Source organism: Phodopus roborovskii, unplaced genomic scaffold (assembly GCF_943737965.1).
Source record: "Phodopus roborovskii unplaced genomic scaffold, PHOROB, whole genome shotgun sequence".
Taxonomy (NCBI): Eukaryota; Metazoa; Chordata; class Mammalia; order Rodentia; family Cricetidae; genus Phodopus; species Phodopus roborovskii.
Genome location: NW_026126434.1, coordinates 10,913,673 through 10,938,518, shown reverse-complemented (window position 1 = coordinate 10,938,518; position 24,846 = coordinate 10,913,673). Strand labels below are relative to the sequence as shown.

General features: G+C 42.4%; 1 protein-coding gene across 2 annotated transcripts; it reads right to left on the bottom strand.

Annotated features, from left to right (window-relative positions):
• Nucleotides 1-319: 319 nt before the first annotated feature.
• On the bottom strand, nt 320-15,851 carry Dnajc12 (DnaJ heat shock protein family (Hsp40) member C12). 2 transcript variants are annotated; one of them, XM_051186833.1, is made up of 5 exons: nt 15,714-15,851; nt 11,233-11,311; nt 7,938-8,077; nt 2,019-2,223; nt 320-909 (listed from the first exon to the last, which is right to left on the bottom strand). In XM_051186833.1, exons 1-5 carry the CDS (start codon nt 15,789-15,791, stop codon nt 815-817), a joined length of 597 nt encoding a protein of 198 aa, XP_051042790.1. In that variant the 5' UTR covers nt 15,792-15,851; the 3' UTR covers nt 320-814. The 2 variants fall into 2 exon arrangements, with proteins under 2 accessions (XP_051042790.1, XP_051042788.1); XM_051186831.1 differs by having other exon boundaries at nt 15,687-15,832.
• Nucleotides 15,852-24,846: the final 8,995 nt, after the last annotated feature.

Sequence of the window (24,846 nt, the reverse complement as noted above, 5' to 3'; positions counted from 1 at the left end):
CATATTTTCTAAATGACATGTGTTCATCCATTGAGCTGGGTGTGGGAGTGCTCATGCCACACTGCATGTGTGGAGGTCAGAGGTCAGCTTTCCAGAGTTGGTCCTGAGGATGGAAATCTGGTTATCTTAGTTGTAACTTCCCTTATTCACTGAACCATCTTGCCAGTCCATAGGAAACAAAGAAAGAGGCAGGGTGATTTGAGGATAAACTACATAGAGAGTTCAGGGCTAGCCTGTGCTACATGGTGAGACTCCACCCAAAAACCCACATCAAAGAATGAACAAATGAATGAATGAATACAGTTACATTATAAACACATTTATGAACTTTGGGGAAATTGTTTATTTCAGTCTACGAAATTCAGACAAATCATTTCTATATTTCATTTTAAGCCAAAATCCACAAGACATTTCATATGTCTAGCATGGCTAGAGATCACAGTACACCAACAGGGAATGATTTTTAACAGATATCTACAAACAACATTAGTAGGAAGACACATATAACACAAACCACTTGGATCTAAGAGTCTGAGTTTACTCAAAAATTGAAAGAAACTAGGTTTATAACAATTTTCTCACTTACACAACATATTCAGGGCAGTGGGTAAGAGTCAATGGTACAGAGAGTACAGGGGATCCTGGGTTCAATCCTCAGCACAAAATAAAATAAAACACATCTGAGAATGGGTTCAAGGATGGAGGATCTGACCGTCCTGAGCAACTCATAAACACATTTTTAAGACGTGTACAAAAGTTGCACATTGGCAGCACAGACGACTGCCTTGCCTCTCTGTCACAGAGCAGCAACATTTCAGAGTTCATAGTTTCGGAACTTCCTCAGGAGATCTGAGGGAGCATCACCAGACCAGCGGAAACGAAGGTGGGCACAGTTCAAATCTGAGAGACCTTTAGGAGAAGCAAGAGAAATGCTTCAAATCTGAGGTAGGAGAAGAGTCAAACTACCGTAGTAAAACAACTTGGGGACGAGACTCCACTGCAACCAGTGGGAGTGAGCCGTGGCCTCCAATATGAATTATGATTTTTTTTTTTGAACACATGATCTTACTATGTAGCCTGACTGACCTGGGAACTCACTATGAAAACTAGGCTGGGGGTAGAAAGATGGCTCAGTGGTTAAAAGCACTAACTGCTCTTTCAGGGGACCAGGGCTCAATTCCCAGCACCTACGTGGCAGTTCACAACTGTCTATAACTCCAATTCCAGCGGATCTGACACATTCACAGCAATACACATAAAATAAATTTAAATAAATTATTAAAAAAAAAAAACTAGACTGGCCTGGAACTCACAAAGATCTGCCTGCCTCTAACTCTTGAGTACTGAGATTAAAGTCATGTACTACCATACACAACAAAGTATTCATATTATATAGAAACAGATTACCTCACCTTAACCATACTTTGGAATGCTTATGAACAAAAATTAAAATTTATACATAAGAGGACCTCATGTGCTTAATCCTCCCCCATGGTGGGAATTTTTAATAATCTTTTTACTAATATTTTGGGAATTTTTGTACAGTATATTTTGACCATATTCACCCTTCTACTTCTCTCCCTAGTTTCTCTTAGGAGAGCCAGAGCTGTTACACAGAGAAACCCTTCCTTGAGAAATCAAAAAATAAACTAGGCCAGGATGTGGTGGTGCTTTTATCCCAGAACTTGGGAAGCAGAGGCCAGCACATCTTTGAGCTCCAAGCCAGTTTAGTCTACATGGCTAATGATTTTTTAAAATGCCAAATGAATTCTTTTCTCTGTGTAACAGCTCTGGCTGTCCTGGAACTCGCTCTGTAGTCCAGGCTGGCCTTGAACTCACAGAGATCTGCCTACCTCTGCCTCCTGGGCTGTGATAAAATGCGTACACCCATACTGTCCAGTGCTAAACCAATTCTTAAGTTGGCATTGCTGTGCATGCTACAACAGGTTTAGCTGTAATACAACAATGCTTCCTGATTTCCAGTCTTCTCTTGTGAGAAGCTAGGTGATATAACTTACCTGGAGAGCCTGGGTTTTGTGGGGAGATGGCCTTCTCTGGGGATCCACATTCCTTTTGCCTCATTTTCTCTGTGCTTGAATCTGGCTCTCCTTTCTTGTTTTCTCTCTGCTCATTCCGTTCCTTGTTTTTAACTGTGCTGGTATAAGTCTGGTCTGTTCCTTCCAGCATCAAGTCTTTTTTACTTCTGACAGCCCAGTGCATTGACTAGATTAAATAAGAGTAGACACATAAATATCATTTGGGATTTGTTTCTCACATTTGGTTATTACTTGATGGGGGTACATGTGGGTTAGGGAAGAATACAGCTTTCAGGAGCCTATTCTCTACTTCCACCAAGGGCATTTTGGGGATCACATGCTGGAAGCATCTTTATACAGTGAGAAATCTCACCAGCCCTTGTCTTTTTTTTTTTTTTTTTCCTTCATATGTAGTCTTAGTTATGGTTTCTATTGCTGTGAAGAGACACCATGACCACAGCAACTCTTACAAAGGAAAAATATTTAATTAGGGTAGCTTATATCTTCAGAGGTTTAGTCCATTATCATCATGGTGCATCATGGTAGTGTGCAGGCAGACACGGTGCTGGACAAGTAGCCGAGTGTCCTATATCATTTTTACAGGCAACAGGAAATGGTCTGAGACACTGGGCATAGCTTGAGCACAGGAGACCTCAAAGCCCACCTCCACAGTGACACACTTCCTCTGACAAGGCCACACCTCCTAATAGTGCCACTCCCCTTGGGGACCATTTTCCTTAAAACCATCACAGTAGTCCAGGCTAGCCTCGAGACAACGGGCTTTTGCTTGTTCTAGATGTGTTGTTATGATGCTTTGTTGTAATGTACAGAACAGAGAAGGGAGAAAGCCCATCTTCTTCCTGAAAGGCTGGGGACACTTCAATGGAAAAGTGCTTGCTGAGCCCGTGAGAGACCTTGGGTTTAATCATCAACCACAAATATGGGGAATGAGGGCTGCGAAAAAGGAGAGAATAATAATTCAAGAATTAAAAAAAAAAGAGAGAGAGAGACTAGGCTTGATGTGCTCAAACACTCAAGAAGCAGAGGCAAAGGCAGGTGAGTCTCTAAGTACAAGGCCAGCCTGGTCTACACAGCTAGACCCTGGCCAGCCAGGGCTACAAAGTGAAATCTTGTCTCAAAACAAACAAACAAAAACCTAAACTCAGAAAGCTGAAATGTGAACTACAAAAGTCACAAGGTAGGGTCAGTGAAATGGATCACTGGGTAAAGGAGCTTGTCACCCAGCCTGACAACATACACACACACACACACACACACACACACACACACACACACACACCATACAATGCATGCACATGTACACATACACACACTAAGTGAATAAATAAATGTAAAAAAATTAATAAGAAAATAATAAAAGCTAGGGATAAAGCTCCATGACAGAGTCCCTGGCAACATGAATAAGGCCAAGGGTTCAATCCTCAGTAGTCAGGAAAAGTAAATGTCACAAGTCCACCAAGAAACCTATAAAGAGTGCCTTTCTCTCAAAAACAAAGTGTTATGTTCCACTCACAATTAACCTGTTTACCAGTTTTCTTAATGGATCTTTTTTTAATTTAGGAAGTAATTATCATATATTCTGGACATTGGTCAACACTAGCAAATATTATCTTTTAATCTACATGCCATTAAACAATGGAAAAAGAAAAATGAAACAATTGACTCCCATGAGCCATAGCTCAGCTGAATAGTAGCAAAGTTAGATCTTTTTTTTTTTTTCAAAATATTATTTAATGTATATGGGTATTTTCTCTGGATGTATGTCTGTGCATCACATGCATGTCTGGTATCCAAAGAGACCAGAAGAGGGGGCATCAGATCCCCTGGAATTGGAGTTACAGACAATTATAAATCAACATGTGGAATTCAACAGGGAATGGAACCTTGGAATTGAGTCAGTGGTCCTAACCACTGCACCATCTCTCCAGCCCCAAAATCAGTTATTTTTATTCTGGGTCACCATGAGTGAATTTTTAACTTGCCTGAGTGGTTGATCTCTGACTTGCTTGCTCTTGGATAACATCCAAGCAGGACAGCCTGTCTTTTGAACAGAAGGTGTTGATTTGCTCACTGTTTCCCATCTAGAGAAAGAGTACCCATCTGAGCATAGTAAGAAGCTTCCACAGGTAGCCTGTGGCCAATTGGACTTCCCACAAAGACACCTCATCCAGCCAGGAACTCAGAAACAACCAATGGCAATTAGGTCTTTGCAGGGTAACAGGATGGCCCAAATCCCTCCTAGAAAGAGCTGATTTATTAGTCGATTAAAAAAAAAAAAAAAAAAACCAAAACAAAACATAAGGGGGCTGGAGAGAGGCAGAGGAAAAGCACTGCTTCTCTTCCGGGTCCTGAGTTCAATCCCGCACCCATGGTGGATCACAACCATCTGTAATGAGATCTGGTGCCCTCTTCTGGCCAACAGCTGTACATACACATAGAACACTGTATACAAAATAAATCAATAAATAAATCTTTAAAAAAAATAAAATAATATAAAAATGAGATACACATCTGTTAGGATGGCTCAGTGGGTAAAGGCCCCTGTTGTCAAGCCTGACAACCTGAGTTTGATCTGTGGAACCATGTGGTGGATAGAGAAAACTGACTTTTCTGAAAATTGTTCTCTGGATCTCTACACAATGGCATTTGCATGTCTCTACAGAGAGAGAGAGAGAGAATATGTAAAAAGTACATATAAAACTCAAGTCCTCTGGAAGAGCAGCCAGTGTTCTTAACCTCTGAGCCATCTCTCCAGCCCCTTGTATCTCATTTTTAAACCAGCATCATGTTTAAATTTAAATTTACAACATATTTATTGGCTTAAGTAAATTCTTAAAATGTTTTTAAGATTTTTTTTATTATTTTAATTATGTACAGGAGTGTGCATCCATATGTGGATATGTGCACATGTGTGCAGCCTCTCAGAGCCCAGAGACATCAGATCCCCTGAAGCTAGAGTTACAGACCATTGACAGCTGCCACACATCAATGCTGGGAACAGAACCCTGGTCCTTTGCAACAGAAGCAAATGCTCTTGACCACTGAGCCATCTCTGCAGCCCCCACTCCTGATTTAGTGGATGTGTTTTTTGTTTTGTTTTGCTTTTTGCCTGCCGCCTGAGTGCAACACCACACCTGGCCCCACTGCTGATTACAGAACAGATATAGAGCTCATCATTTCATATCACTAATAAAAATAAACCTAAAGCCAAATTTCATACTACTTCAACTTTAGTGACAAGACAAATGATGTTGCCAGTAAGTTCTGAAATAGAACTATTGTAAAGGCTAAAACAGTGCATGGTTATGCTAAACCCAAAACCAAAATACTGTGTGTGAGTCAGAAAATTAATAGTAAATAAAAAGACAATGGCAATGCTGGGCAATGGTGGCGCAAACCTTTAATACCAGCACTTGGGAAGCAGAGGCAGGCGGATCTCTGTGAGTTCGAGGCCAGCCTGCTCTACAGAGTGAGTTCCCAGGACTGGCTCCAAAACAATACAGAGAAACCCTGTCTCAAAAAACAAAAAAAAACAAAAAACAAAAATAAAAACAACAACAAAAGACAATGCCAATATAGATAAAAGAGGAAAGGGGAAACTTGGAGAGGAATTGTAGAAAAATCTGTAGCTAACCTGGTATTAGCTATTAAAAATTAAGTGGCAGTTGAGATCACAGAAAAGTAAAGAGCTATAAACCAGAAGGCATTGGACAAGCAGGGTAGGTGATTCAGCAGCAGTAACAGTATCCCACATTTAGGAGGCTGGAGATAAAATTGTGTCCACTTTGTAGAACAATGTTTACTAAGCAAGAATTTTGGAAAGGCACAATGAAAAGCAAAGGTTTGGTGGGGAAAGCACTTCCTTGAGGACTGGAGTTCAAATCCCCAACACCATCATAAATGTTGGGGAGGGATGATGGCCTCTCTGTAATCCTCATACTCAGCTACAGATAAAGGAAATCCCCCAAGGAAACTGGCTACCTAGACTACACAAAGAGGCAATCTCTAGGTTCAAGTTAGAGATCTTGACACAATATATAAGACAGAACTAATCAAGGGAGACACTCAATGTCAACACACGAGCTCACACACGAATACACATACACACACACAACACACACACATACAGACACCCATACACGGTGAACATACCTACCCATATACACCATACTCACATTTGTTGTTGTTTTGTTTTGTTTTCTGAGACAGAGTTTCTCTGTAGCTTTGGAGGCTGTCCTGGAACTAGCTCTTGTAGACCAGACTGGTCTTGAATTCATAGAGATCCGCCTGCCTCTGCCTCCTGAGTGCTAGGATTAAATTGAGGTATCACCAATGCCCAGCACACTACTATATTTTTAAGATGTATTTTTACTTACATATATGTGTCTGTGAAGAATGGCACATGTTTGGGTGCCCTCAAAAGCCAGAAGAGGGCACCAGACATTCTGAACTAGAGTTACAGGCAGTTATGAGCCACCCAGCATGGGTTCTAGGAACCAAACTTTGGTTCTCAGAAATAGCAGCAAGTGCCCGGTGCCCACAGAGGGCAGAAGAAGGCACCAGAGCCCCTGGAAATGGAGTTACACACAGCTGTGAGCCACCACATGAGTACTGCAAATCAAACTTGGGTCCTTTGGTAGAGCAGCAGGTGCTCTTAACCACTGCACCCCCATATATAAGTTTTTAATGGCCATACAGAGATAGAGAGATGGCTTGGTGGTTGGGAGCATCCACTGCTCTTCCACAGGACCTGGGTTCAATTCCCAACAGCCACAGGGCGACTTATAACTGTCTTTAACTCCAGTTCTAAAGGATCCAACACCCTCACACGGACATACATGCAGGCAAAACACTAAAGCTCATAAAATAAAAATAAATAAATAAAAAGAAATAACACAATACTTCCTAACTGCAATAACTCTTTACCACCATATATGATAGGAATAATTGCATTCTGCTTTGTTATAGATGTCCAAGCCTTGTTAAGCAAACAAGCTCAAACAACAACAAAAAAGATAAAGGAATAGCTCTGAAGTAGAGTGTTTCCTGCTCTTGCAGAGGCAGAAGACCAACTTTGGTTCCCAGCATCCATGTAACTCCAGCCCCACACATCCAATGCTCTCTTCATGGGAACACACACATGGCATTATACACAGAAACAAAACCACAGACATATATACAAAGAGAATACATCTTAAGAAGTTTTTTTTTTCAAGATTCAAGGAAAAGATGTTAAATAGTTTCAAATTCTGTAATATGAACAATCTGATGAGCACAAATGTGAGAAATCTTTTTTTGTTGTTTTGAGGTTTTTGTTTGTTTTTGAGACAGGGTTTCTCTGTAGCTTTAGAGGTTGTCCTGGAACTTACTCTGTATAACAGGCTGGCCTCAAACTCACAGAGATCCACCTGCCTCTGCTTCCCTCAAGAGTGCTTGAATTAAGGCTTGGGACACCACAACCCAGCTATGAGAAATCTTTTTTTTTTTTAATTTATTTAACTGTTATTTTATGTGCATTGGTGTAAAGGTATTAGATTTCCTGGAACTGGAGTTACAGACAGTTGTGAGCTGGGTGCTGGGAATTGAACCCAGGTCCCCTGGCTGCTCTCAATCACTGAGCCATCTCTCCAGCCTGAGAAATCTTAGGTCTAAATGGTAACAGGGAGTGGAATAAACAGCTGAAGATACAAAGAATACAGCCATGGGCTCTTCAAACGCTGATTCTGGTCACTTCTCCTCAGAATTTCTCCTCAGTGGGTTTTGTAAACAATGACTAATGTCTTGGTCCTTTCCCTCCACTTATCCTTTAGGCTAAGCCATGAGTCTAACCCATGAGCAGCCTGGCCTCAAAAGTCCCAAGATCCCCAGAGGAAAACTCACAGTTTTCACTGAGTCGGCCAAAGCGTCCCATTGCTCAAATGGCATAGACATCTGGCTCCTTCGCCAATGGTCATAGCGGGCTCGGCTCTCTGCATTGGTCAGAATCTCCTTTGCCTTCTGCAAGTTCTGAAACGTCTCCACTGGAAAACAGGACAATATATGAACAATGCTGGAAGAGTAAACTCCAAAACCATCCACCAGATGTCACTAGAATCTTGACTTGGCCACACACTGAGACTTTGGGCCAGTCTCCCTAGTCGGCTTTAGTATCCTCATTTGTTTTTACTTATTATATATAGTATTTTGTCTGCATATATTTCTGCACACCAGAAGAAGGCACAAGATCTCACTATAGATGGTTGTGAACCACCACGTTGGTGCTGGGAATTGAACTCAGGACCTCTGGAAGAGCAGCCAATGCTCTTAACCTCTCGGCCATCTCTCCAGTCCTAGTGTCCTCATATGTAAAGTGTATCACAGAAAGACAATGAGGGATAGTGAGATGGCTTGGGAGTAAAGCCCCTGAGGCCCATGTTTGATCCCCGAGACACACATAATGGAAGGAGAAACATGACTCATGCAAGCAGTACTCTGAGTTCCACACATGCCCTGTGACATATGTGAGATCAACAATAAATAAATAAATGTCACTTAAAACAAATCTTGAATACAATGAGACCTTGTGTGTCAAGAGCTTGACATGAAGTTTGGCCCTTCCTTTTACTGGGCCCCAGGGATGTCCAGATGCTAATGACACAGATGGAAACAACTGACATTATTAGCAGAAAAGACAGAAATTAAAAAAATAAACAAACAAAAAAACCCCCAGAATTTTGTTCATAGGAAAAACCTTTCTGTTGCTGTCAGTCAGAGTGAATAGTGTCAGATAACCCTCTAAGGAAAGAAGCCAGGTGAATTTACATGAAGTTGAAACTGCCCAGATAGCTGCAGGACCCAGTGCCAAAGAAAGAATGGTAAGTGACAGAGCTATACAGTGGACACAGGTCCACAGAGCTATACAGTGGACAAAGGTCCACAGAGCTATACAGTGGACACAGGTCCACAGAGCTATACAGTGGACACAGGTCCACAGGGCTAGGACACAGGTCCACATGGCTATACAGTGGACACAAGTCCACAGGGGTATACAGTGGACACAGGTCCACAGGACTAGGACACAGGTCCACAGGGGTATACAGTGGACACAGGTCCACAGGACTAGGACACAGGTCCACAGGGGTATACAGTGGACACAGGTCCACAGGGCTAGGACACAGGTCAACAGGGCTAGGACACAGGTCAACAGGGCTATACAGTGGATAAAAGGCCACAGAGACCCACAGCACTATACAGAAAGAAAAGAATGAAGGATCCTGAACTCAACCCAAACATTTACATCCAGTTGACTTTTTGACACAAATGCCAAGACAATTCAGCAAGTAGAGCTATACAACTAGATTTACACATACAAGAGAATAAATTTGGGGGATGGAGTAGAATAAACTATGATCACACACACAAGAAATACCACCATTAAACTCACTGCTTTATATGCTAACTTTTTAAAAGGTGTAACACTGGGCATGTTGGCACACACCTCTAAATGCAGCATTGAGGAGACAGACACAGGAAGATCTCTGAGTTTGAGACCAGCCTAGTCTACATATAAGAGTTCCAGAACAGCCAGGGATACATAAAGAGGCCCCATTTCAAAAAGAAAAACAAAAAATAATGAGAATGAATGAATGAATTTGATGCCTACTAAATCATATATACACATATATATATGCATATGCATATACATATACATATACATATATATATATCTGACCCAAATGTAAGAGTTTTGTATATTAGAAACTTTTTCCAAGATTTATCTTATTGTTTATGTAACCACCCTTTGTGAGAAATATTTTTAAATGTTAAAAAAAATCCCCCCAGGACAAGATGACCAAATAACAGGTTTGTTTGTTTGTTTATGTAGGGTCTCACTATGCAGCCCTGGCTGGCCTGGAACTCACTATGTAAACCAGGCAGTCCTGAACTTAAGAGACCCACCTGCCTCTGCCTCCCAAGAGGTAGTATTAAAGGTGTGCACCACTACACCTGGCTCTTTTTTTTTTTTTTTTTTTTTTTTTCCTTTTGAGTGAGTAATTACCTCAGGTGTTTCCCTAGTAAAGTTGACTAATACAAGGGACTGTCTAGGTCAGGTTGGTTTGTGTGCATGTCTCTGCAGAACTGTCTCAACTGATGTGGAAGACACAGCCTGGGCGTGGGCAACATCACCCTCTGGTGGGGCCCAGACTGAATAAAGCAGAGAAAGCTAGCTGAGTACCACGCATACATGCATTCATTTCACTCTGGTTTTGTTTTTTTAAGATTTATTTATTATTTATGCATATATGCATGTATTCTGCACACCAGAACATTGTATAAGTAATATTTGTTGAAAAGGTCCAAGGTCTTGAACAACTCTGTTCTTGATGTGACTAATGGCTTCAAGTGCCTGCCTTGACTTCTCCAAAACAATAAACTGTGACCTGGAATTGTAAGCTGAAACGAACACTTTCTCCTCTAACTTGCTTTTTGCCAGGGCATTTTATCACAACATAAAAAAATGAAGCTCTTACATGAGACTGTAAGAGATGGAGATAAAATTAAAAAAAAAAAAAAAAAAAAAAAAAAAGGGGCACACAGCAGGAAAGGGTACATATCTAAATGCCCTGCAAAGACAACTGGTGACGATTGCTTTACACATAGTAAGGGTGTATCAGTTTCCAGTCCTGTTGATTTGATAAAAATGTCTGACTCACAATTCCAGGGTAACGTCCATCATGGCAAGAGTCTTGGAACTAGAACTTGAGGCAGCTGGTCACATGACTCACAGGAAGCAGTGCAGCATGAAGGCCTCCTTTTCATGAAATCCAGGACCCCAGTTCAGGAACATTGCCACTCTTCCTCAGTCTCACTCTTCTCACCTCAATTAACCTAATCAAGATGCCCACCCTATCCTCCTACTCCCCACCCCCTGGGCTGGGGTGCCAAACACCTTTAATCCCAGCACTCCTGAGGCAGGGGCAGTTGGATGTCTGTGAGTTTGAGGCCAGCCTGATTTACAGAGCGAGTTTCAGAACAGGCTCCAAAGCTACACAGAGAAACCCTGTGATGAAAAACCAAAAAGAGAGAGGGGGGGAGCGAGGGAGGGAGGGAGGGAGGAAAAGGAAAGGAAAGGAAAACTAAAAAGGAAGAAAGAAAAGAAAAAAAAAAAAAAAAACAGCCATTAGTAAATTCTTACCAGCTTTGGAGTTATCCGGATGCTTGTCAGGGTGACATTCCAGAGCTCTGACCTTAAATTCTGCCAAGATTTGCTCAACCTAAAATAAAAATCAATATTTCAAATAACAAGGATAAACAGAGGAAACTGGTTCTAAGCCTTCCTAATGATGCAACTCTTTAATATAGCTCCTTGTGTTGTGCTGACACCAACCATAAAATTATTTCATTGCAACTTCATAACTGTCCTTTTGTTACTGTTATGAATCATAATGTAAATATCTGATATGTGATCCAAGGGGCTGAAACCCACGGGGTGAGAACCTCTGGCTTCATTATGTAAAAGGATGAAGAAGACTTGAGTTCAATGCCTAGCACCCATGTAAAAATCAGGCCTGGGTATCCACCCCAGTAACCCAAGTGGAGGGGTGCAGACAGGAGAATCTGGGGTTCACTAGTCAGCTAGTCAGCTGAGTTTGGTGATCTGAGACTGTCCCAAAAAAATAAGGTGGAAAGCAATGGAGGAAGATGCCACCATCAACTTCTGGCCTTTATACACACACATGTACAATTGTATATTATAAGAGAATCAAATTTCAACTGTCTAGTAGCTGTAGCATGAATAATAAAAACCCAGAGACAGATATTGGGGTTCAATCGGAAGATCAGAGATGCAAAGCAGCCAGCCACTAGAGAGTTCTCACCTCTACCAGTGCTCAGACCAAGGGGGTGATTCACCTAACCTCAGATTGCATCTTCAGACTACACTGTTCTCCACCAAGCCTCAGAATCCTAGCCTGCCATGCTCTCCTCAACGTGGCTGGAGACTAAGTCCTAAGACAGACTTTGCCTCTTCCAGTGCTGGGATTAAAGGTGTGAGCTCTGTTACTCTTTTAGACTGATTCACTCTTGTGTACCCTGGGGTAGCCTTGAACGCACACGGAGCTCCATCTGCCTCTGTCTCCTGAGTCCTGGGATTAAAGGTGTGTGACACCACTGCCCATCTTCTATAGTTAACTAATGTGCTGGCTTTGCTTTCTGATCTTCAGACAATCTTTATTAAGTCATAAATAATATATCACCACGGTAGCCATGCCTACAGTTCTAGCACCCTGAGGCAGAGAGCAGGGGAACCAGATGTTCAGTCTTGCCTAAAAAGGAGTTTGGGCCAAAGGTGTAATAGTAAACTTTGTGTGTGTATGCAACAAGGTCACCCTATGTATCCCTAGCTGACCTGGAATTCACTATGTAGACCAAGCAGGCTTCAGACTCAGAGATCCACCTGCCTCTACTTCCTGAGTGCTGGGATTAAGGGTGGGTGTGTGTCACCATGCCCAGCCACTAAACATTTCTTAAGATGTATTTTTTTACATGTATGACTGTTTTGCCTACATATGTCTGTGTGCAATGTGTGTACCTGATACACACAGAGATCAGAAGAAGGTACTAGATTCCCAGAAACTGGAGTTACAGATGGTGAAACACAGTGTGTGTGCTGGGCACCAAACTCTCACCCTCTACAAGAGTAGCAAGTGCTCTTAACCAGAGCCAACTCTCCTAGTCTCCCAGTAAACATTCTTTAAATTAACAGTTTATATTTTTAATAAGATTTCTATCAGTATATAAAAAATCAAAGGTCCTCTTATCTCCCACCCCCTTCAAAATACATTTTACTTATATTTATATCTATATTCTGGAAATTTTAAATAATGCAAATGGATAAAATTATACCTATCTGGCAAAGATGGCTGGGGTTTTATTGTTACTGCTGTTCTGGGTTGATGCTTTTTTTTTTTTATATCACATTAGAAAGCATCCTGGGGAGGGGGGGCTAGAAAGATAGCTCAGTGGTTAAGAGCATTGGCTGCTCTTCTAAAGGATCTGGGTTCAGTTCCCACCCACATAGCAGCTCACAACTATCTGTAACTACAATTCCAGGGAACCCAACACCCTCACACAGGCATACATGCAGGCAAAACACCAATGCACATAAAATAAAAATGAAAATAATTTAAAACAACAAAGACACTGGGCAGTGGTGGCGCTAAACTTTAACCCCAGCACCCAGGTGGCAGAGGCAGGTGGATCTCTGTGAATTCGAGACCAGGCTGGGCTACATAGTGAGTTCCAAGACAACTAGGCCTATGTAGAGAGACCTTGCTTTATAGAGAGAAGAAAAGGAAGGAAGGAAGGAAGGAAGGAAGGAAGGAAGGAAGGAAGGAAGGAAGGAAGAAAGACAGCATCTAGAGCCAATGAGCTCAGTGTGTAAAGACACTTGCCACCAAGCACTATGACCTGAGTTCAAGAACCATTTGGTGGAAGAACTCCCACAACTTGCCCTCTGACTTCTGCATGATGGAACATACATTCGTGTGTACATACATATATACAAACACACATGTAAAAAGGCTTTTTAAACATTATGGTTTAAACATTATGGTGCCATCCTACAGAAGCAAATTAACAGTGCTTATGTGTCATTGCTTCCTCCTCCTTTATATTGTTTTTAGCTCTGCCAATTTAATTTAAGAAAATAGCTTATATCTGTCTTTTCATTACTTCAGAGTTAAACACAAACCCTCTGTGGGGCTGACCCTGAGTAAACCAGTAAAGGAGACTGGTTTGTTTCCAGTGTGTTCTATCTCTCTCCTGCTGTCCCCATCCCAGATGTCCACTGTCAAATGCAGTCTGTGGACAAACAAAGCCCTTTATGCCAATATCTATCCATCTGTCTGCACAGCTGCCTATCCTTCTGGCAGTAAACAAAAACCATGTTTAACTTCACTCACAGTCAAATAAACCAAGACATCAAGAGGGTGAAGGAACATGACCAGTGCTCAAAGACTCGAGCATCAATGTCCTCCTGAACCTTAAGTAAATGCACATTTCTGAAAGTGAACTAAAAGCACATATAGATATATCATATATGCAATGAATATTTTATGCATATTTTACATATATATACATATATATGTATTCCTATTCTTTGATCCAACAATTCTAGTTCTAAAACTTTGTTTAGAGAGAAAATCTGAAATGGGACAAGAATATAGCCCTATGTGTGGCTCATGGAAAGAAACAGACCATCAGAGCCACGATGAGGCCAAAAGTTGAGACTTTCTCTAGAACAAAACCGCAGTGCTGTCCCCAAGAGAAAGGGTACAGCACCGTGGAAAAGGAGTTTGGGGTTTCAGAGTGATTTTGTTGGACAGGAATGTGGCAGGGAGCATTAAGGAAAAGGAGACTGTCACAGGCAAAAAGGGACTACAGTAGGCAAAATTGTTTTGGGGGGATAGCAGGAGGCTGTACCTGGATCATCCATCTTGGTGTCTTAAGTGACTCCACATTGGGCCAAAGGTTAGTGGGAAAATTTTTAAATAAAAACGTATGTACCTATAATACGTTATTTCTTTAAACTAGGTGTAACTATTTGCCTTGTGGCTGGGCATGGTGGCATGTGCTTTAATCCCATCACCTGAAAGGAAGAGGCAAGCTGATGTCTGTGAATTCAAGACCAGCCTGGCCACCCAGGCCTACATGGAGAGAGTCTGTCTAAAACTACATAAACAATAATATGTATTTTAAAATGTAATGCTGGCTATAGTATTAAATATGTTTACATAATTCCAAGTACAGAGTATCCCAATGCAATCAAACAGAACCCAAACATACATATATATACATGCATTCACATATGTACATAAAACAAAAATAAGTCTTTAAAAGAAGAACATTTGTTTCAACTATAAAAGAAAAATCTCCTGTCAGATATTACATATAATTTGATCTAAGTAATTTGAAGTTATACAGTACTTGGACTCCTCATGTCATACTAATATCTATTATATAGAACACATACACATTTTAATATTGTCTATAATAACGTCTTCCATAAGAGCTATCAGAACCACAATGTACTTTCAGCAAAGCATCTTGTAATCATAAACGAATGTGTAACCGGTAACAATCCTACTGCGTTCTTCAGAACTCACTTAGGCACAGGCAGACACTCTGATGGTAAGAAATGTTATTTCGCTGAACGAGGAGACTACAAGTAGATAGCCTCTCCTGCTGAGTTCTAAGTCACAGCCTTTATTGTTTCTCTAAAGCTGTAGTTCTTAACCTCCCTAATGCTGCGATCCTTTGATGGAGTTCTTCATGTTGTAGTGACCCCTAACCATAAAATGATTTAGTTGCTGCTTCAGAACTGCAATTTAGCTACTGTTAGGAACCGTAATGTAAATGTCTTATATGCATCCCTAAAAGGGTCGCGACCCATAGGTTGAGAACCGCCGTCCTACACTAAATAAAGCTGTCTTAATATGGTCTTTTTCCCATCTAATACTTTGAATTTCATAGTACTGTCCTCAAATTAGCCAGCAAGCATTTAAATCCTTCATCGTCTCTACACTAAAACTCCTTTAAAATGGTACAAAGCTGGAGTTCCAGGAGATGGGACTAAAATCTCAAACCGACCTGGGGAGAATGCGCAATCCTGCTTACCGAGGAGAGCTCATCGCATCCCAGTAGGGCGTAGTAGTCCTCCGTGCCCTCTGACCTATAGTTCAGTATCGTATCCATTTACAGGGGATGACTAGTCCTCGTCAGAGCCACAGACAGGGTGAGCTTCAGGGTAATCGCAAAGCTCTTCACTTTTCAGCAGCACGTTCCAAACCAGCCAGCTCGGACAGCTGACGTCAACCCAGCCCTTTGCAAGCACGGTTTCTCATTGGCTGTTTGCCCAGGAGAGCACCTGCCTTGCAGGGCTGCTGGGATCTGTAGTTTGGGATTTCTGTTGTTTATGTTATGTTGCTTTGCTCTTTATTGAAAAATATTTTTCTCATACAATATATTCTGATTACGGCTTCCCCTCTCCCAACTCTTCCCAGATCCTCCCAGCCTCCCCACCCACCCAACTCCATGCCCATTTTGTTCTTTCTCTCTTTAGAAAACTAACAAGCAAATGAACAAAAAATAATAATAAAAGCCCCATGTGGCTGGAACCTTCACAAGCCCTCTGCATGCTGCCACGGTCTCTGAAAGATCATATGTACATCAGCAAATCTGCATTTTGACAAGGTGATTTTTCCCTGTTAGTGTGTTTTTAACAAATTTTCCACTTTATCATTGCTCCATTATAAGGATAGTTAATAATTTTCTAATTTTTTAAGAGACAGAAGATAATGTAAACTAAGTGTTTAAGATTTGCTCAATAGGAATAGTGGGTGCTTTTCCAAGTGTTTAAAACAGCTTTGTAATTTTTGGCAGTTGTAGATATAGTTCATTGGGCAGTGCTTGACAGCTACTAGCCAGGCTGGAGGAGAGAGGGGAGAAAGGGAGTAAGTGAAGGGAATTAAGAAGATCATATATCTTAGGGGTTTTGTTTTCTTTTGTTTTGTTGTTGGTTTGGTTTTGGGGTTTGTTTGTTTGTTGTGGGGTTGTTTTGGGGGTTTGTTTTGGGTTTGGGTTTTTTTTTTTTTTTTTTTTTTTTTTTTTTTGAGAGGGTGATTTTTAGAGACAGGGTTGCCGTCTTTGAACTCACTCTGTACACTCACAGAGAGCCACCTGCCTTTGCCTCCCAAGTTCTGGAATTAAAGGCATGCATGTGCCACTACATGATCAGAGATTATACATTTTGAAAACAGTGGCTGGAGACATCTAACAGATAAGAACACTTATTGTACTTCCGGAAAGCCCGAGTTCAGTTTCCAGTGCCCAGCACCATGTTAACCCTAGATCCCAGGAAATCAGCACCTCTGACTTCCGAAGACACCTGTGCTCACGTGCAGACATGCATACCTACACATAATTAAAAGTAATAAAAATGAAACAGAGTAAGCATTAAAGTATAATGGTTCACACCTGGAATCCTATCTCAGCACATCAGATGATCAGGATATGAGGGGTTCAAAGATCAGCCTTGCCTACATAACCAGTCTAAGGTTTGAGAACAGCCTGGGATGTGGGTATGATGGTACATGACTTTAAGCCCAGCATTCAGAGGCAAAGGCAGGAAGATCTCTTGAGTTTAAGGCTAGCCTGGTCTACAGATTGGGTTCCAGGGCAGATAGGACTACACAAAGAAACCCTATCTTGAAAAAAAAACAAAACAAAACAAAATTTAAGGTGAATCTATATTATGGACACAGTTCTGGGACGAATGGCAGAGCTGAACCTCTGAACAAGGTGGCTTTAGACGCAAAGCAAGCTGGGCTCATGCAAGATCATGGCTGATTCTGGGAAGGACACTTACAAATCCCAGACCTACATAATGTGGACGCCAGTTAAAGATGGATGGTCCTGTTAAAACATTCCTAATTCAGAGAAAGATGATGACTGCTACAGGTCAGACTGATAATGACCATCACAAGCCCCAACCCCAATTATTCCAGGCCTGTGACACTGGAACACTGCCTAACAGCCTTGTAAAGACTCACAATCCCTGAAAACAGCTCCTAGAATGCCTGTTTGTAAAAGGCTTCTTCTACTGTTCTGCCTGTACCACGCTGTCTCTAACAAACTACTTCTGCTTTGTGTCTTTGAGAAATTCATGAACAACCCATGTGACACTGGCCTATCAACACCATGCCCTGCATAGTACGTATGAAATGACCGCAGCACTGTCTATCATGGCAGGAAAGCCAAAGCAGCTTGAATTCACATTGAATTCACAATCAAGAAGAGACAGCAAAGCACACGTGGTACTTTTTAGCCTGTGTTCTCCATTTATCTGTGGGAGGAGGGACCTCCAAGGGAAATGTTGCCACCTGCAGCAAGTAGGCAAGTCAATTTTCCCACCTCAGTTTATGCAAGCCAGATAATTATAATCATGGGCACGCCTAGAGAGCAGTCTCCCAGGTGGTTCTGGATTCTGGAGTCTGTGATACACTGCCCGGCCATAGCTATCTATAACCTCAGTGATGGGGTGTCCAGAGAGGCAGATCCCTGGAGCCTGATGATTAGACAGGCTAACCAAAGTGGTCTGCTCTAAGTTCAACAACAGACTGCCTAGAAATAGGTGAAGCTGGGCAGCCCATGCTTTAACACTAGCAAAGGGGAGGCAGAAGACAAGAAGGTCTCTGAATTTGAAGCCAGCCTGGTCAAGATAAAGAGTACCAGGCCAGCTAGGGTCTTACAGTGAGACCCTATCTAGAAGAAGAAGAAAAAAATATCGGTAGAGGAAGACGCCCAAAACTCTCTGGCTTTCCTGAGCACACACCTGTGCACACATGAGCACATGAATTTCTAATTAAAAACAAAGGGGGAGGTTGCCTTCTAAGCAAGTGTGAAACCCTTTCTAAGCTGAATGACCTAAATGAAAAGGGGAAAGAGTTGGGCAAAACACGATCTCTTTTGCATAGCTACGTGCTCCTGCTCTTACTTTTTACTGGAGGTATAGGACGAACACACACCCCTCCCCCCCCCCTTTATTTTTCTGAGAAAGGGTTTCTCTGTAACTTTGGAGCCTGTTCCGGAACTCGCTGTGTAGATCAGGCTGGCCTCGAACTCACAGAGATCTGCCTGCCTCAGCCTCCTGAGTGCTGGGATTAAAGGCGTGTGCCACCACCGCCCAGGGATATAGATCCTTTTTTATTATATTTTATTATTTATTTGGGTGGGTACACAAATGTGGAGGTCAGAGAACCATCCGTGAAAGTCAGTTCTGTCGTTCCTCTTTGTGGCAAGCACCTTTACCAGCTGAACCATCTTGAGGAAAAATCTTTTAAATGCAAATAATAAAACCTAGCACTAAAGCTAGGTGTGGTGGCTCATACATGCAATCCCTGCTTTTGAGAAACTGAGGCAGGAGGAGTGCTGAGAGTTCCAGGCCGGCCTGAGGCTACAAAATCCTGCCTCAAAACAACAACACTTAACACAATGTCTCAAAGTAGAAGTAAAAAAACATAAAAGTTTTCAACAGAGATGAAAGCGCTTTGACCTGAAGATGTAAAAAGACTCTGACATCCAAAACCGGGTAGATCCCTCCCATCCAGAAGTGCAGCTCACTCTGGGACTACAACTCCCATAAGGCATAGCGCTACTGCACAAAAGGGACGTCAGGGAATGCGTCAGAACTTCCGGCCGAGAGTCGCCTCCGGTCTCCTACAAGAGCTTGGCAAAGTTTTTTTGCAAAAGTTATCAGCTCCTGCCTTACCCGTATGGTTCTTCCCAACCTGAGCGGCGTCCAAAGAGCAATCCCCGAGTTCCAGAAATCACCTGCAATCGTTTGTGTTTTGTTTCCAGGATCTGAACACCACCGAGCACTCGGGTGGAAGTTTGCTTTTGTTTGTTAATATTACATTTATTTGTTTGGCTGGTTGGTTTGAGTATGTCGTGGCATCTGCAGGTGGATCGCACTAGGTAGTCAATCTTGCCTGCAAGCGCCTTTACGGGCTGAGCCATGTGCAACTCTCTGTGATAGAAGTCTAGATTCAACTTGGTTCCCCACCTCTAGACCTGTTCCTCAGAATCTCCTGATCCATTCCAGCCTGAGATGATACAGTAGCGAGCAAACAGATTTAACTGTCCTGTTTCCACCCCTCCATCTGTAAAATGGGACAAAACCTTTTCCTTTCTAGCTGTCAAAGTTAGACAGTGTCCTGATCCAAGAGCAGATGTGTCAAAGGAAAGAAAAATCTTCAAAGCTGTTTCGTTGTTTCTTCGTTTGGCTTTAGTTGGTTTGAGACAACGTGTCTCATAATCTAGGCTGGCCTAGCGCTCACTGCAGAAGGATGACGTAGCGCTGGGTGATCTTGATCCTCCTGCCTCCACCTCCCCAGTACTGGGATTACAGGCTGGTGCCACTGTGAGCGGTTATGCTAGGGATGGAACCCGGGCGTTCCAGCATGCTAGGCATGTGCTACCAACATCGTTACAAACCCATCTCCAGAGGCTGCAGTAGCAAATTGTAACCACGGAGATGGTGAATGATGCTGATGACACTGTTAGGAATGGTGAGCAGGGTGTAAAAGGTGTTACTTGTGGAGGTAGGAGATAAACCAGTACCTAAACTGCTCTAGAACCTTGGGTGAGGAACGATGCGTTTGTGTGTGTGTGTGAGGGTGAAGACTGAACCCCTGGCCTCAGCCATCCCACAGTGCTCTGCGACTGAGATGTACACCAACCCCAGTTTTGTTTTTCTTGTTTTATTTTTATCATTCTATACGAATTAACGGTTCTGCCTGCAGAGGTCAAAAGGGGGAATGGGATCCCCCACTTAAGTTACAGTCGACTATGGGGGCTGGGAATTGAACTGAGTCCTCTGCAAGAGCAACAGCTCTTCATTCCTACCAATCCCAGTTTAATAATTTTCTTATTTTTTATTTTTAAGAGAGAGAGAAACAGACAGACATGCAGATAATTTAGGAGTCTGAAGAGGGTGTCAGATCCCAGGCAGCTCGTAAGCCATCTGTGATGCATGCTGGGTACTAGACTCGGGTCCTCTACAAGAACTCTCTTAGCTACTGAGCTCTTTCTCCAGCCCCACGTTTATTAAGTTTTAAAACATTAAACTGAAACAGGGAAGTGGTGGCACATGCCTTTAAACCCCAGCACTCGGGAGGCAGAAGCAGGCAGATCTCTGAGTTTCAGGCCAGCCTAGGTCTATAGAGTGAGGTCCAAGACAGCAGAGAGAAACCCATCTCTAGAAAAACAAACAAACAAACAAAAAGACCACCACAACAAAGAGTAAAAAAATGTAAGCCTTAAACTGAGAATTTCCATAACTACCTTAAGGGACAAGATTGAAACAGAATTTAAAGATATTGGCTATATTTAGAACTCAAAATTTCATTCTCAATTATAGATAGTATTACTCAGTTTTGATGAGCTAAGCAGCAAGTTGACAGAAATCAGCCAAAGTTAGAAAAAACAGAACGCGAAGCAGTTGGTGATTTCAAAGCTTGTTTTGGCTGGGCTGCACTGGGGAGGCAGAGCCCAAGTATCTCTGTGAGCTCCAGTCCAGCCAAGGCTACATAAGTGAGAACCTATCTACCTGTCTATAAAGAAACAAAAAAGCTATTTTTGTTTGGGATTTTCTCTCTTTCCCCTAGTCTGCCCCATTTGGATTTTAGAGACAAGGTTTCTCTGTGTAGCCCCGACTGTCCTGGAACTCACTCTGTAGACCAGGCTGGTCTCGAATTTAGGGATCTGCCTGTCTCTGCCTCCCCAGTCCTGGGATTAAATGTGTGTGTCCATCCCACTACCCAGATTCCTACAAAATTTTTGAGACTCAGTTATTTTTATTTTATGTGTATGGCCTACATGTCTCTGCATCATCTTCATGCAGTACCCACAGAGGTCAGTGAAAGGTAAAGGAGCTCCTGGAACTGGAGTTGATGGTAGTGAGCCATGATGTGAGTGTTAGGAATTAAACCTAGGTGCTCTGTAAGAGTAGCCAGTGCTTTTGACCACTGAGCCCTCTGTCCATCTTCCCCCTCCCTTTTTAGGCAGAGTCCCATGTATCCTAGGCTAGCCTCAAACTCATTATGTAGTCAAGGAGGGCCTTGAACTTCTAATCTTGCCTCTACCTCTTAAGTGCTGGGATTACAGGTGCAATCCTACAATGTAATCCCCAGTATCTGGTTTATGTGACACCAGCGATCAAACCCAGGGCTTTGAGCATTACAGGCAAGCACTATGAACTGAACTGTATCCCCAGGCCCCTACAAATTTTATCAAATACCGAGGCCCTACTGTGTGCCCCTGGTAAAGCTAACATGTCAGCCCTGCTATGTCTGACTCCCAAACTCCCAGTGAAGAAAATGTGTAAGACATTTCTACATCAAATTCTCTGGCCTGGATAGTTATGGAATATTATTTTAACTAGGCAAAGATGTGTTACATTTGTTTATGCTGCAGAATATTACTTTAACTGTGTAAAAAAGTATGCTACGTTTGTTAATGTTGAATATTTAAGTATGTAAAGATGTGTTACTTTTGCTTATGCTGTACTTGTTTAATTATGTAAAGACATGTTGCATTTGTTTCACCCTACTTGCCTAAGATCTATAGTTAGGCAAAGAAAAGATAGGCAGGCTGTCAGGGAGAGAGAATAAATAGGAGGAGGAATAAATAAGAATGAGAATGAAGACCAAGAGGGAGAAAAACAAAAGGTCCTGAGGCAAAAGGTAGATAAAGAGAAAACAGGTTAATTTAAAAGAGCTGGGTGGAGGGGCCGGGAGCTGGAGAGATGGCTCTGAGTCTAAGAGCACTGGCTGCTCTTCCAGAGGACCCAGGTTCAATTCCCAACAACCACGTGAAAGCTCATAACTGTCTTCCTCCAGTTTCAGGAGCTCCATCTCACAGACACACAGGCAGGAGAGACACCATGCACATAAAATAAAAAATAAATCTCTAAATATTTTTTTAAATTCTCAAGAAAAGAAGAGGTAGACAAAAAATATGAATAAGCTAAGCCCAAAAGAAAAAAAAAAAACCTGGTACTGAATTGTAGCACAATAGAAAATACAGAACAAGGTGCATTTGCCATCCTTAGGGCTTCACTGACTCCTTGCTAAACAGTGCTTCCTTGATTTATGAAGAGGGGGATTGGACCAGGAGAGTGATTCTCAGATTCCAAAGTGTACAAGGGCTACCTAGAAGTCTGGATTTCAATTAAATTTAAAGTACTTCTGCTGGGTGATGGTGGCATAGGCCTTTAATCCCAGCACTCAAGAGGCAGAGGCAGGTGGATCTCTGAGTTCGAGGCTAGCCTAGTCTGCAAAGCAAGTTCCAGGACACCTAGGCTGTTACACAGAGAAAGCTTGTCTTGAAAAAAAAAATGTATAGTACTTGCATAGCATGCCCAAGGCCATGAAATGTGTGTGTGTGTGTGTGTGTGTGTGTGTGTGTGTGTGTGTGTGTGTGTGTGAATACAGCTGATCACCATGTGCACATAAGTGTCCAAGCAGGCCAAAAGAGGATGTTCTGTTCCCTGGAACTGGAGTTAAAAATGTTTGTGAGCCACCTGATTCAGTTACTAGAACAGAAAGTGGTAGCTGAGATTTAACACATTCAGTCTGTCAAAGGACTACTAAACATCCCCAAGACCATGTGTGCTCAGGGAGAACATATTCTGTATTGCTCTCATCATGGAAAACTGTGTGAGTGTTTAAGCATTTGTTGGTTTATTCCCTCTTTCTCCCCCGGGATGGGAATTAAGCCTGGTGCCTTGCTAAGCAAGCACCTCACACTGACCTACATGTCAGCCCTTTGTCAGCATTGGAATCACTTCAAAGCTGTATAATTGTTGGCAAACTTAAATCCAACTAATTTAAAAAGAGTCTCAGGGTGGAGCCTGGAATGTTTAAAGCTCCCTTCAGTAGCTCCATGTGCAGCAGGTGTCACCTAGACAGGGCATCACTCTAATAGGAAATATTAATACTTCCAAGGTCTTGGGCCTCCTACTCTGTGGGGCATTCACAGAGTCCATTGCATTTGAGACCAGAGTTAAGCTGCCCATAGAGTAAGGGTGGGTCCACTGTGGGTCATGAGCTGGTCACCAAGCACATATGGCCCATCCCCCAAATGAAAGAGCAACTCTTTAATTGGGCCACAAGAGCATCATGAATAGGGTATGTGGACTCCTTAATGGCTGGACCCACTATGTGCTCAAAACCGACCAGTCTCAATAAGATTATCTCAGTCGCTAGCCAGGCAGTGGTAGTGCACAGCTTTAATCACAGCACTCGAGAGGCAGAGGCAGGCCAATCTCTGTGGGTTTGAGGCCAGCCTGGTCTACAAAGTGAGTTCTAGGACAACCAAAGCTGTTACACACAGAAACTTTGTCTCGAAAATCAAAACAAAGATTATCTCAGACTCCATCTAATTCCTAACATATGTATGTACACACACACACAGGTGTGTGTGTGTGTGTGCATTCAGTAGCTGGAGAAATGGATCAATGGTTAAAAGCACTGGCTGCTGCTTTTCCAGAGGCCCCCAACATGGTGGCTTACAGCACTCTATAACTCCAGTTCCAGGGGAACTGACACCCTCTTTCTGGCCTCTGAGGGCATGTACAGTAGTGTACATGCATGCAGGCAAAACACCCATAAAATTTTACATTTAAAAAAATGTAACAGCCCATCAGGCAGGGCAATATGTTGTTATTCTTTCCTCAGAGCCCTTCCCGCTCCTGGGAGTTCTCTCTCACTTTTCTTGAAGTGGTTCAGGGGAGCAGTGATTGTCCAGGCCAAGTTCACCAAACACAGGGAAAGGCTCTGTTGCTCTCATAAATCCTGTATCAGATTCGGTGATATAGAATTTAGGTATTATATGAGTCTGTATGGACTAAAGTTTGCCAGGTCAGAGTCTGACAAAAGGGAGTGAAGCTGAAATAGTCAATAGTATCCACCAGCTCATTCCTGGTTCAGCAAAAGTTGCTAGATAATGTGGAGGTGTAAAAGGAATCCACAGCCAAATGGTACACACCTTAAATCCCAGTCCTCCCAGGCAGAGGTGGGTGGATCTCTGTGAGTTCGAGACTATCTAGAGGTACATAAAGAGTCTGTCTGCAAAACAAGAAGTGTATAAAAAAAGCAGACCAACTCATGGGTCAAATGAGGCATACCAAACCATGGGTCTAAGAAATGGTGGATTTTTTAGCAGCACTTTCAAGTTGGGAGGTTTTATA